General features: G+C 43.4%; 1 protein-coding gene across 1 annotated transcript in view; it reads left to right on the top strand.

The window, feature by feature from the left end:
- Positions 1-384: 384 nt before the first annotated feature.
- Positions 385-14,479, top strand: part of ARFGAP1 (ARF GTPase activating protein 1) — a 50,770-nt gene continuing 36,675 nt past the window's right edge. The window contains exons 1-2 of the mRNA XM_083360927.1: positions 385-521; positions 7,491-7,554. Coding sequence (XP_083217053.1) covers positions 7,495-7,554 — 60 coding nt within the window. The 5' untranslated portion in view covers positions 385-521; positions 7,491-7,494. The remainder of the gene's footprint in view (positions 522-7,490; positions 7,555-14,479) is intronic.

Raw genomic sequence — 14,479 nt, 5'->3', positions numbered from 1 at the left:
CACCCGGGAATCACCCGTGCAGAAGCGCCTGCCGCGCCTCCCCACCAATGAGCGCCTCTTTCGCCGGCTCGCGCGTAACTCACCAATCCGCTCGCCGGCTCCTTGCCACGTCACCGCTCCTTCTTTCATCACACCCCCCACCCCGCCGCCGCTTTTCTCCTCCCCCCTCGGGCTCGCGGCCCTGTCCACCCCCCCCCTCCAGCGTCGAGTCGTCGTATTTCAGGCGGAGGCGGACCCTGGACGCATGCGCGCGCCGTCTTGCGGTCTCTCTCTTTCCCCATTCCCTTTCCTCCCCCCCCCACCCCCACGTTCTCGTGGCTTGGCAAACTTACCCGGCATCCTTTGCAAAGTGGCAACGTAGCCGGCCGTGGCAAAGACGGCGCCTGCGCAGTGAGAGGCGAGAGGAAAAAAAAAAAAAAAGCCGGCTGAGAGGTTTCCCCGGCCGGTTGACGGACTGAGGGCAAACGGTGGTTCGCTCGCCGACTCCGGAGTAGCCGCGCTTTTGCCTTTCGCCTAGTCGGGTATGTCCCAAGCTGAGGGAAACGGGGAAGGGGAGGGGGCTTTTCTCCCTCCCCTCAGGCTACATCCAGCTCCCCCTCCCCTCCTCAGCCCCTTCCCCTTTTGCCCCCCCTCCCCGCCCTTTTTTTTCCCCTATGGGGGGATCCGGGTTGAATCTTGGCTCCGCTCCAGACTGTGGCGCCTCTGGGGAGGGAGGTGGGCCACGAGCCCCCCCCCCAACCCCCGGTGGGGTTCTCCAGAGATCTGCTCGAATGCCTTGGAAAGGGGGGGGGTTTAAATTTATTTATTTATTTATTTTAATTCCATTTATATCCCGCCCTTCTCCGAAGACTCAGGGCGGCTCACAAGCTTAGCAGTAGCCTTCATTCTATGTGTATTTTTTATTTATTTTATTTTCATTCCATTTCTATCCCGCCCTTCTCCGAAGGACTCAGGGCGGCTCACAAGCTTAGCAGTAGCCTTCATTCTATGTGTATTTATTTATTTTATTTTCATTCCATTTATATCCCTGTTCCAGCAGTCCGGCCTGGCCTGATAGCTCTAATTGGGGTCCCAGTTTGTATTTTATTTATTTATTTATTTATTTATTTATTTATTGAGTTTATATACCGCCCTATTCCCGTAGGACTCAGGGCGGTTTACAAGGCAATTAAAACATAAAATACAAAAATTAAAATCAGTTAAAACAATTAATTAAATTTAAGCCCTATTTTACTATTGTTTTTTTCACTATTGTTCATTCTGTATGCCTACCTTATTCTGTACACCGCCCCGAGTCCCTCTGGAGAAGGGCGGTTTATAAAAACAAACAAACAAACAAATAAATAAATAAATAAATAAATAAATATCTCACCCTTCTCCGAAGACTCAGGGCGGCTCACAAACTTAGCAGTAGCCTTCATTCTATGTATATGCCTGCTTATTAGGGCTTTCATACAAATTTGCTGGGCACCCCCAGTTGGGTGGGAAGGCTGATCCCCTTACAAGCAAGGAAATCCAGATTGGGCTCTTCCCCCTTCCCCCCCCACCCCCCACCCCCCCCCCCCCGCAGAAAGAGGCAGGAGAAATAATGAATGAAAATTATTACCAGGGCCAAATTATCAGCTTTTCTGCCTTCAAGACTCTCTGCCACCAATGCATAATTTTTTTTAAAAAAAAAAGGGGTGGGGGGGAGAAAGAGAGATGGGAGGTCCTGGGTTTGCTCATGGTTCTCGCCTTCTCTCCCCCCCACCCCCCAGAAAAAAATATAATAATCTTGGAATAATAGTCGGTGGCAGATTCAGGTCCTGCTTGGATGGGGAGGGGGGCTGCAGGCGAAAACGCTGGGCGCTTTTGAGGATGCCTGGAAGGAAAGCCTCAATTCAGTTGCTCATCTTATCTTTCCTGCTGTCTTCTCCTATGGCGGGGGGGGGGGGTTCTTAACAATTAATTTGTCAGTTGTGTCTTATGGTTAAATTTAATTTAATTTTAATTTAATAATATTTCTATACCGCCCTTCTCCCTGAGGACTCAGGGCGGTTCACAGGGCAAGAATAAAATACAAAGTTACAAATATTAAAAGGAAATTAAATAATTGCCCGATTTTAAAACAATTGATATGCTACAATTATAAAACCCCAAAGATACAACACTAAAATACAAGAATAAAAAAAAACCCACCAATCCCCCATCAGGCTAGGCCGGCTTGTGCAAACAAAAACGTCTTCAGATCGCGGCAAAAGGAGCGAAGATCGGGCGCCATCCGGAGCTCTACCGGTAACTGATTCCATAGTTCCGGAGCGCCCACAATGATTGTAACTGTGATTTGTAACTGTAACTGTAACTTATCTATTCGAACAAGCCGGCCTGGCCTGATGGGTTTGGGTTTTAACATTATTTTAACTAACCTACAACATTGGGCACAATCACTTAACTTTAAATCTTGTATCCTGTATTCTTATTTTTATTGCCCTGTACACCGCCCTGAGTCCTTCAAGAGAAGGGCGGTATATAAATCAAATAAATAAATAAATAAATAAATTTGTGGTCTGTGACCTATTACTTGCCGAGCTTATGCGCCGGCAAGTGCTTTTTTTGTAAAAGAAAAAGGTGCCGGAACTCACACAATGTCATACAACCTGCCTTGCCTACCCTACAAGGTTCCATCCAAAAAAGGTGCCTGAACTCCATTCTGAGCGTTCTATGAGAAAAAAAGCCCTGTGCGCTGGAGACATATTCCTTGTGTGTCCAATCACACTTGGCTAATAAAAAAATATTCTGTTCTATTCCATTCCATTCCCATTCCATCCCATCCCGTCTCTCCAAATCGTGAGAAATTGGGGTTTCTGTTTATTCGGCCTGCTTTGCATCCCACCCTGAGGATCTTTCCCATTTCTGGGCACAGTGGGCTAAAAAGGATTCAGAAGAATTGGAGCAGGTTCCGACAAGGGGTGGCGGAGGTGATTAGGAAACTATAGATAGTCCTCGACTTACAACCATTCATTTAGTGATCATTTGAAGTTGCAACAGCACTGGAAAAAAAGTGACTTATCACTGTTTTTCACACTTAGGAGCGTTGCACCATCCCCATGGTCACGTGATCAAAATTTGAATGCTTGGCAATTGGCATGTAATTGTGACGCTTGCGGGGGTCCTGGGTGTCATGCGATCACTTTTTGCGACCTCCTGACAAGCAAAGTCAATGGGGAAGCCAGATTCACTTAACTGCAGTATTACTAACTTAACAATTGCAGTGATTCACTTAACAGCTGTGGCAAGAAAGGTCACAAAATGGAGCAAAACTCACTTAACAGTCTTGCTTAACAATGGAAATTTGGGCCTCAATTGTGGTCATAAGTCGAGAACTACCTGCAGTTTTGTGAAGAGAGATGGAAAGAATTGAAGTTGTTTAGCTTTGACCAAAAAGATGTTGGGGCAATATGATAATAATGTTGGAAAAGTATCGTCTCTTCCTCCCCCCCCCTCCCCGTGAGCTTTAAGATGGGTGGCCATACAGATCTTTTAAATTTTATTATTATTTATTTATTTTAATCCCATTTATATCCCGCCCTTCTCCGAAGACTCAGGGCGGCTTACAAGCTTAGCAGTAGCCTTCATTCTATGTATATGCCTGCTTATTAGGGCTTTCACACACACCCCAAGCGGCATTATTACAAAGTCAGCTTAATTGCCCCCAACAATCTGGGTCCTCATTTTACCTACCTCGGAAGGATGGAAGGCTGAGTCAACCTTGAGCCTGGTGGGACTCGAACCTGCACTAATTGCAGGCAGCTGGTGTTACTTAAGGAGGCATTAGCCCACTGCTCCACCAAGGCTCTTTATAAATTAGTGTCTCACAGAAGCTCAAGACCTGTGTTCTTTCATTCCAGAGGGCAGTCATGGACTAATGCATTTAAGTAACAGAAAGTAAACTTCGATTTACGGCGCTTTTAGAAAAAATAAATCCTAACAGTAGAAGCACTTTGACAGCAGAACTGTCAATGTAAAGATGTAGCCTGGCCCAAGTGAAGTCAAGGTAACCATTTAACTTGGATAACCTGGATTCCTGCCCTAGGCAGAGGTTGAAATTCAGTGGCTCAGATGATGTCTTTCTTCCTGATTTTGTGGTGAAAAAAACCCAAACATTTTATGGTGAAAGGAAAGATGTTGAGTCTCTGGAAAGAGTGCAAAGAGCAACAAAGATGATTAGGGGACTGGAGGCTAAGACATACGAAGAACAGTTGCAGGAATTGGGTAAGCCTACTTTAATGAAAAAAATGGGTGACATGATAGCAATCTTCCAATATTTGAGGGGCTGCGACATAGGAGAGGAGGGTCAATCTTATCCTCCAAAGCACCTGAAGGCAAGACAAGAAACAATGGATGGAAACTAATCAAGGAGAGAACTAAGGAGAAATTTCCTGACAGTTATAACAATTAATCAGTAGAATGGCTTGCTTTCTGAAGCTGTGGGTGCTCCATCCCTAGAGGTTTCTATAACCATATCTCTGAGATGGTATAGGGCAGGGGGTCTTCAAACGTGGCCCTTTTATGACTTGTGGACTTCAACTCCCAGAATTCCTCAGCCAGCGTGCCTCACCACTCTCTGCACAGCCTTCCTGTCCGAAACAGTAGTATTTCAAAACCAGACTGTAATACAATACGACAGCATGCTTTTAATCGTCCCTGTGCAGAAAGTGGTAAGGACAGGAGAAGGAAGATGTGTTCTTCTTGTACGATGCAAAAAATGCAGGCTCTGCTGTGCCCGCTTTACTAGTGTCTCACTGTTAAGCGACCAAACTAACATTAAATAATGTTATGACATAAAACCTGCATGACTTTGGAATACTGGAGCTACTCGAAATGATTCTTGCCGTGGCATTTCTACTTTGGGCCTCTCCAAATAGAAGATTTATGTGTAGAAATAAAAACAAAAGTGAGCTAATAGCAAGAAATAATTACTAGCCGGGAAATAATATAATAAAAGTAGTCCCCGACTTACAACCACAGATGGGACTGGAACTTGCATTGCTAAGCAGTGGTCATTAGCAGTGGTCAATTTTACAATCTTTTTTTTGCCACAAGGTGGCAAAAGTGAAATCACACCTTAAGTCAATCCGGTTTCCCCCAATTGACTTTGGTTGTCAGAAGCTCCTGGTGGGGAAGGTTGCAAACCGTGATCACTGCAATGCCTGGAATGCTGCAATTGTCACAGATACTGATTGTCAGATGCCCAAATTTTTATCACATTCTTGCTGGGCCACTTGCGTGGTCATAAGTACAAGGACTGGTCATTAATCACTTTTTTCAGCAACGTCGTAACTTTGAACGATTATTAAATGGTTGTAAGTCGGGGACTATCTGTATTATCTTTTCACATTTCAAAAAGAGGTACAGTAACCCCATTTCTGTTTAGGCTACCAAGGTTTGCAGGAGACAACCTCTAAGACTGGGGTCCCCAACCTTGGCAACTTTAAGACCTGTGGACTTCAACTCCCAGAATTCTCCAGCCAGCCAGCCATGCCATGGTGGCTGGGGAATTCTGGGAGTTGAAGTCCACAAGTCTTAAAGTTGCCCAGGTTGGGGACCTCTACTCTAAGAGGTTAACTCCTGCCGTGTACATTCTTCATAAAGATTTGGGGTTCTCTTTCATTGCACCACAGGCTGTTGCCAAGTTTTAATTGCCTTGTTTCATTAAAAGAAGAAAGATACTGCTGACCCTTGGCCAAAAATAATGCAGTCTAATTCTCTTCATCTTGTCCTCTCTGTCTGTCTCTCTCTCTTTGGCAATCCTCCATGTATTCCACAAAGCTTAACACCTTGACAGTACTTTGATTATAGCAGTCATTTAAAAGAAATGACCGCTTCAAATCTGAAATGGACAAGTTGTGCCAAGAAGTCACCTTTCTGAACCCACTTGTCACCTGTTCTTTCAGATTGTACAGGTTTCCTTGTGAATGCTGATTGACTGCCCAGATTTTATTTCGATTTTTAGGTTTTTGCAGCTTTAGTTGGGGCAAATCTAAGCAGCCTGCAGCAAAAATGGCAACAATATCAGCAGCATCTAAATTGGCATGTAAATAAATAAGCATATCTTAATAATCTCAATTCCATGGAACCTCATTGGATCACTATTAATTTATTAGTGCAACCAGTCACCACAAGTGCAATCAATTCTCACACCACAATTTCAAATACTGCAAAAAGCCAGGTTTTTTTTAATTTCCTGAATATTAGGAATGTAGATCAGTTATACCAGATGGGAATCTTTACAGGAAATGCTTGTCTTCAAGTCCCCTCTCACCTTTTCTCATGTGGGATAGGAGTTTCCAGCAGATGTTCTGGTTTTCCTTATAACTTTTGCTGCAACTCTGGTTTTTATCAACAAAACACGATAAAAGCCAGAAAAGCGCAGGGCTTTTTAAAAATAATATTTTGTTGAGTTAGCAGTTAAAACTTAAAAACGTTTTGGATTTTCCCAGTTGTCAATATGCATCCTTCAAAATGGTGTCTGTTCAATAAAAGTTCGTTCTTTTAAAAAATGCAAAGCCTGCTACAAAAACTGTTCATGCACGAGTATCTCCCATAATGTTCCACTAGAATTATTCTCTTCATCTTTTTCATTGCGGAAGAACAATTCCCTGACAATATTTATTAAATCCTGGGTTCCCTTTCAACGCATGCTTTGCAGATTGTGACCCAAGCTAGAGAACGCTGGCATGCTTTTTCCTTCCTGTCTGGCATTATTGTGTTTTGTTGCTGCAGTTAGATCATGGACAAAAGTACTACTTCAAGCTGCGATCGTGGGTAACCTTATTGATACTAATGTTCTGGTATTATTGGGAAAGAATTCATATTTGATCTCCCAGCTGCTTTCAGATTGACAAATCAGGGAATTGCTGTAATATTTTCTGCTAAACTGTAGGAGGAGAGGCAGAACTAGAGGTGGAGTCAAATGAGGAATCACCCTGGAATCCTTAATGGTCCAAGTCAGAGGTCCCCAACCTTATGGGTAGCAGGGAACGGTTCCATGGAGAAAGGTTTTTCCGCGGACCGCAGGGTGCGTGGTTTTGTGTGCTGGATGGGGCTTTCCTTGTTTGTGCGGCCCGGTTGCTGGCATGCCGTGGCCCGGTACCGGTCCATGGACCAGGGGTTGGGGACTCCTGGTATAAGTGCCTTTGGAATGCCATTGACTCTCACCTAGCGCTAATTTAATGCTGCCTGTTAGTTGATTAAATCATTGTGTATAGTAGACATGAGCAATAAATCATCTTAACTTAACGTGTGGTCCCAATTCTGATTTAAATTCCTCTATGCCAGGGGTAGGCAACCTTGGCTCTTTTATGACTTGTGGACTTCAACTCCCAGAATTCCTGAGCCAGACGGCTCAGGAATTCTGGGAGTTGAAGTCCACAAGTCATAAAAGAGCCAAGGTTGCCTACCCCTGCTCTGTGCTGTGAATCTTGTTTACATTGATTGTTTTTCTCCTACAGGACCATGGCAAGCCCAAGAACAAGGAAAGTCCTTAAAGAAGTGAGAGTGCAAGATGAAAACAACGTAAGTAGCTTGAGTTACCTTCTCAGCCACAGATGATTAAGCAGCCATGAATCAGCTTCAGCTCATGTTAGACGATTAATGCATGTGGTTATTATAATTCCCCATGAAAACTACTGGACCAATGTGCTGCAAAGTATCCGTCTTTCTAACTAAATGGTATGATTCACATTGTTTGCGACACTATTTCTGAAAACACCGTATATTTCTTTTTTATAAATACAGGTAGTCCTCGATTTACGATCACAATTGAGTCCAGATTTTCTGTTGCTAAGTGAGACATTTGTTAAGTGAGTTTTTCCCCATTTGTATGACCTTTCTTGCCCCAGTTGTTAAGTGAATCACTGCAGTTGTTAGCTTAGTGACACCGTTGTTAAGTAAATCTGGCTTCCACATTGAGTTTTCATGTCTGAAGTTCGCAAAAAGGGATCACATGACCCCAGGACACTGCAACCATCATAAACGTGAGTCATTTGCAAAGCATCTGAAGTTTGATTAGGTGACCGTGGGGATGCTGCAACAGCCATAAGTGTGAAAAACGGCCATAAGTCCCTCTTTTTCAGGGCCATTATAATAATAATAATAATAATAATATTATTATTATTACTACTAATAATAATAATAATAATAATAATAATAATAATAATAATAATAATAATAATAATAATAATTTTATTTATATACCACCCTTCTCCCGAAGGACCCCTCTCCGTTTCCGGCAGGTGGATGGGTCCCTTCTGGGGAGGGGCCCCGGTCACCCGGGTGACGAGCTTGTTGTAAGTCAAGGACTACCTATACTGACAGTCTATTCTTTTAGTTGTTAGGCACAAAGTCCTTCATAGCCATGAATAAAACAACCATCCCAACCCAATAAGAAAATACATTTCTCACGTGCATTCGCCCTCACTTAGGAGTGCAAGTCGTCCTTGACTTACGACCAGTTACTTAATGGCCATTCAGAAGTTTGTTTGTTTGTTTGTTTATTTATTTATTTATTTGATTTATATACCACCCTTCTCCAGAGGGACTCAGGGTGGTGTACAGAGCAATTAAAATCTAACATACAGAAGTTAAAAATAGATTAAATTAAATTTTGCCCCAAACAAAATAAATTAAATTATGAAATTTAAAACCCCAATCCCTCAGTCCAGGCCGGCAAGCTCGAATAACCAGGTTTTCAGGTCACGGCGAAAAGAGCGAAGGTCGGGAGCCATCCGGAGCTCCACAGGCAGCTGATTCCAGAGGGCAGGCGCACACACAGAGAATGCTCTCCTGGGAGCCGCCAGCCGGCACTCCCTGACCGATGGCACCCTGAGGAGACCCTCTCTGTGGGAACGCACGGGGCGATGGGAAGTTGACGCCGGCAGCAGGTGCTCCCGTAAATAATCCGGACCCATTAATGATTTCTCAATTGTACTTAACAACTGCCACACCACCCCTGCAGTCCCATGATTGCATTTCAAGCGCTTGGCAGTTGGCTCACATTTATGACTAGTTGCAGGGTCCTACAGTCACACGGTCACATTTTGTGATGTTTTGCCATTTTCCAGCAAAAAATACAAAACCCCCCAACCCTTTGAATAAACTGGGTTTGGATTTATGACCGCATGATTTGCTTAACTACCACAGTGACTCTCTTTGATGACCACGGCAAAAACCATCGTAAAATTGAGCCTCGTCTGACTGCAACAACTGAACGACAAAAACTCCCAAGGTTAACTTGTGGTTGTAAGCTGAGGACTTTGAAAATCTTACTAAAACAAATCAGGATCTACTTCTGAAGAACGGACAGGATTCATGTGCAGTAGAATTGCACTGTAAAAAGAATTTTAAATGGTGGGGTGCGGCATATTTAGTGTCTAGGATACTAAATCTTGGCCTCCTTACTAGGAAATAAACTCAGTTGCATTTTCTGTGATGCTGTAAAATCAGATATAACCAGCTTAAGAGACTGAAGTCTGCCTTACTTGAGCGGCAAACTCAAAGATATTGAAGAATCACCATCAAAAAACTCTTTCTGAAATCAGACGGACAGAAGCAGGAGAAGGTTGAAGGTCAGGCCATCAAGTAACCAGTTGTGATATCAATAAAACGATGAAACATAATTATGGAACTTTTGGCTCCTTAACAGAGGGTGGTGTTTGTGTGGCAGCATCACAATACGTGTTTGCTCCTTCCGTGGCTGCCCCCACACTATGAGGCAGGAAAAATACTTCTGAAGGAAATTTTTAATCTTCAGAAAAGGATCCCTGAATGAAGTATTTTTTTTTATAAATCCTGTTAAAACATTTGATCCTTTAGGGAGATTTGTTTTGGAACGTGCAGTCTTGAACTTTTATAAGTTTAGCGTACTTTCCATTTTTAATATGAATCACTTGTTCACTATATTTCACTGAACAACCTTCTGGCACTATTCCAAATAAAACAATTTTGATTGATGAAGGTAACTGTGGCTAATCTAGAGATTGCGTAAAACTACCAAAGAATTGATACAAATGTGTAGAATGACTAGTAAGTAGCAAGAATGAAAATATAACTGCGGCTAATCTAGAGATTGCTTAAAACTACCAAAGAATTGGTACAAATGTGTAGAATGATTACTAAGTAGCAAGAATGAAAATATGAATATGTGGGTGGCTTGAGCTAATAGTATACTACATTTAAATACATACCTTAGAAGTTAGATTTTGATCATATGCATTTCTGTCTACTATCACGGAATTTTCTGAGGAATGTACATCGGTTCTGAGAATGTTAATGGAAAACTAATGCTTCATTATAGTAGCATTAACCTTCCTGCTAATCAGTTGAACAGTTCCTTCATGTTTCTCCTCCTCTCGTCTACCATTAATTGTGTTTTTCTTTTGATTTTTCCGAAATGTCATATTGGTTTCCTGCAGCTCCTTCAGATTTCCTTAAAGCCCCTTGCCAGAGTGGTTATTAGTATGCAAACAAAGCAGGCCTGGGATTGATTCCCCCAAAACTCAGCCCAGATTTGGAAAGCGTTGGAAGATTCCGGGATGTGATGCAACTAAATAATTCCTGGGTTTTAAATCGTGGGCTGCTGTCCTCTGCCCTTTTAATCCAGTGGGTTTGTGTCTCTCCTTTTCTCTCCGTCTTGAGCATCAGTTTCATGCTGACATAATTTTATCTGGCCTGAGCTGATTTCCAAGGCATGAGGGTCATCTGGCTGCCTCATCCGTCACCCCCTTGACTACCAGAGTTGATTGGGTGATCTGGCTGGCTCAGGGCAGATCTCCTTCCTCCCTCACTGTTCCTTTGGCACCCCTCCTGAAGCTGTGGGCTCGGTGGAAGAGAATGGTCACCTCATACAGGTAGTCCTCGACTTGCGACTACGATTGAGCCCGACCTTTCCATTGGCTAAGCAAGGCAGTTGTGTCAATGAGTGTTGCCCCGTTTTGCGACCTTTTGCCGGCTGGGAGGGTTACAGAACGGTGATCACATGATCCCAGGACCGTGCAGTTGTCATAAATACATGCCGGTTGCCAAGGGCCCAAACTTTGATCATGTGACCATATGGGGATGCTGCAGGGGTTGTGAGTGTGAAAAAACGGTCGTGTCTTTTTTTTTCAGCGCCGTCGTAACTCTGAACTAGTCAAAATGATTTGCAAGTCGAAGACTGCCCAGATTTGTTTCGACATTTCTTTTTCCACTTGTGGCTGTATTTTTTCCCCCCCTTCTAAGACTTTTATATAGGTGCTGCTCAATTTACGAGCACAATTGAGCCCGGCGTTTCTTAAGTGAATCACTGCAGTTGTTAAATTAGTAACACGGTTGTTGAGTGAATCCAGCTTCCCCATTGACTCTGCTTGTCAGAAGGTGGCAAAAGAGGATCACATGACACCAGGAAACTGTGACCGTCATAAATATGAGTCAGTTGCCAAGCCTCCAAATGTTAATCACGTGACCATGGGGGGAACGTTACAATGGTCATATAAGTGTGAAAAAGGGTCATGGCTCACTTTTTCCAGTGCCGTTTGTAATTTTGAACGGCCACTAAGTGAGCTGTTGTAAGTCGAGGACAACCTGTGATTGTGTTGTTGTTTTTTTTCCCAGTATATTTTTCAGTCTCCTGGCCGCATAGCCTTGTGCCCTGCTGATATACTGTAGAACAGTTAGCACTTCAATTGCCTGTTCTCCTGGAGCTTTAAACAGCTTTATGTGATTATTTTGTTTGCACTTGGCAGGTTGCTATTTGACAGCTGCTGTGTTATTCCCCCCCCCCTTTCGCTTTCTGGTGCAGTCTACCGATGTTTTCATAATTCTTTACTCCTGCTGGTTAAAAGTTTAGTATAACCTTGTTTTGGCCTTTGATCACTGATCGTGCTAGGCCTCTCTTAAATCTATCTCACGATTACCGTGGCTGTAAATTTTCTTTTGATTTCTCAGTCTTCTTTCAGAACTATTCTTTGCCCTTCTTTGTTCTTTCTAACATTCTTAGAATCATTCCTCTCGCCTCTCCTGTTCAACATCTATATGAAGCCTCTGGGTGAGATCATCGTGGTTTTGGAGTTGGGTATCATCGGTATGCTGATGATACCCAGCTTTTCATTTCAACCCCAAACCACCCTAGTGATGCCCTCGACGTGATGTCCCGTTGCCTGGAGGCGGTCCGGGTCTGGATGGGGAGGAACAGGCTTCGGCTCAACCCTGACAAGACTGAGTGGCTATTCGTGCCGGCATCCCGGGAAATTCAGATTACTCCATCTCTTGCTATGGGGGGTGAGCTATTGCCCCCCGTAGATAGGGCTCGCAACTTGGGAGTTCTCCTAGACTCACAGCTCTCTTTAGAAGATCATATACAGGGAGTGCAGAATTATTAGGCAAATGAGTATTTTGACCACATCATCCTCTTTATGCATGTTGTCTTACTCCAAGCTGTATAGGCTCGAAAGCCTACTACCAATTAAGCATATTAGGTGATGTGCATCTCTGTAATGAGAAGGGGTGTGGTCTAATGACATCAACACCCTGTATCAGGTGTGCATAATTATTAGGCAACTTCCTTTCCTTTGGCAAAATGGGTCAAAAGAAGGACTTGACAGGCTCAGAAAAGTCAAAAATAGTGAGATATCTTGCAGAGGGATGCAGCACTCTTAAAATTGCAAAGCTTCTGAAGCGTGATCATCGAACAATCAAGCGTTTCATTCAAAATAGTCAACAGGGTCGCAAGAAGCGTGTGGAGAAACCAAGGCGCAAAATAACTGCCCATGAACTGAGAAAAGTCAAGCGTGCAGCTGCCAAGATGCCACTTGCCACCAGTTTGGCCATATTTCAGAGCTGCAACATCACTGGAGTGCCCAAAAGCACAAGGTGTGCAATACTCAGAGACATGGCCAAGGTAAGAAAGGCTGAAAGACGACCACCACTGAACAAGACACACAAGCTGAAACGTCAAGACTGGGCCAAGAAATATCTCAAGACTGATTTTTCTAAGGTTTTATGGACTGATGAAATGAGAGTGAGTCTTGATGGGCCAGATGGATGGGCCCGTGGCTGGATTGGTAAAGGGCAGAGAGCTCCAGTCCGACTCAGACGCCAGCAAGGTGGAGGTGGAGTACTGGTTTGGGCTGGTATCATCAAAGATGAGCTTGTGGGGCCTTTTCGGGTTGAGGATGGAGTCAAGCTCAACTCCCAGTCCTACTGCCAGTTTCTGGAAGACACCTTCTTCAAGCAGTGGTACAGGAAGAAGTCTGCATCCTTCAAGAAAAACATGATTTTCATGCAGGACAATGCTCCATCACACGCGTCCAAGTACTCCACAGCGTGGCTGGCAAGAAAGGGTATAAAAGAAGGAAATCTAATGACATGGCCTCCTTGTTCACCTGATCTGAACCCCATTGAGAACCTGTGGTCCATCATCAAATGTGAGATTTACAAGGAGGGAAAACAGTACACCTCTCTGAACAGTGTCTGGGAGGCTGTGGTTGCTGCTGCACGCAATGTTGATGGTGAACAGATCAAAACACTGACAGAATCCATGGATGGCAGGCTTTTGAGTGTCCTTGCAAAGAAAGGTGGCTATATTGGTCACTGATTTGTTTTTGTTATGTTTTTGAATGTCAGAAATGTATATTTGTGAATGTTGAGATGTTATATTGGTTTCACTGGTAAAAATAAATAATTGAAATGGGTATATATTTGTTTTTTGTTAAGTTGCCTAATAATTATGCACAGTAATAGTCACCTGCACACACAGATATCCCCCTAAAATAGCTATAACTAAAAACAAACTAAAAACTACTTCCAAAAATATTCAGCTTTGATATTAATGAGTTTTTTGGGTTCATTGAGAACATGGTTGTTGTTCAATAATAAAATTAATCCTCAAAAATACAACTTGCCTAATAATTCTGCACTCCCTGTAGGAGCTGTGACTAGGGGGGCCTTTGCCCAGGTTCGCCTGGTGCGCCAGTTGTGGCCCTATCTGAACCGGGATGCCTTGCGTACAGTCACTCATGCGCTCGTGACCTCCCGTTTGGACTACTGTAATGCTCTCTACATGGGGCTGCCCTTGAAGACCACTCGGAGGCTCCAACTGGTGCAGAATGCAGCCGCGAGAGTTGTGTTGGGAGTCTCCCGATCTGAAAACCTATTTATTTGAGCAATCCGGCCTGGTCTGATGGGTTTGGGTTTGGGTTTTTAATATGGCTTTTAACTTTTAACTTTTGTATACATCGGGCATAAATGATTTAATTGTTTTTTAACTTTTGTACTTTGTTTTTTAATATTTATTGCCCTGTACACCGCCCTGAGTCCTTCAGGAGAAGGGCGGTATAAAAATTTAATAAATATAAATATAAATAATTCTGTGCGGTTTCTTCCTAGGTGCTAAGCTAGATTCTCTCTTATTGTCCGAAGCTTTCGTCTTCCATCTTTTCCTACTGTAACTATTGTGATAATTTCT

The sequence above is a fragment of the Vipera ursinii genome (genome assembly GCF_947247035.1).
Source record: "Vipera ursinii genome assembly, chromosome: 3".
NCBI lineage: Eukaryota > Metazoa > Chordata > Lepidosauria > Squamata > Viperidae > Vipera > Vipera ursinii.
The sequence above is the reverse complement of the archived record's forward strand: the minus strand, read 5'-3'. Positions and strand labels throughout refer to the sequence as shown.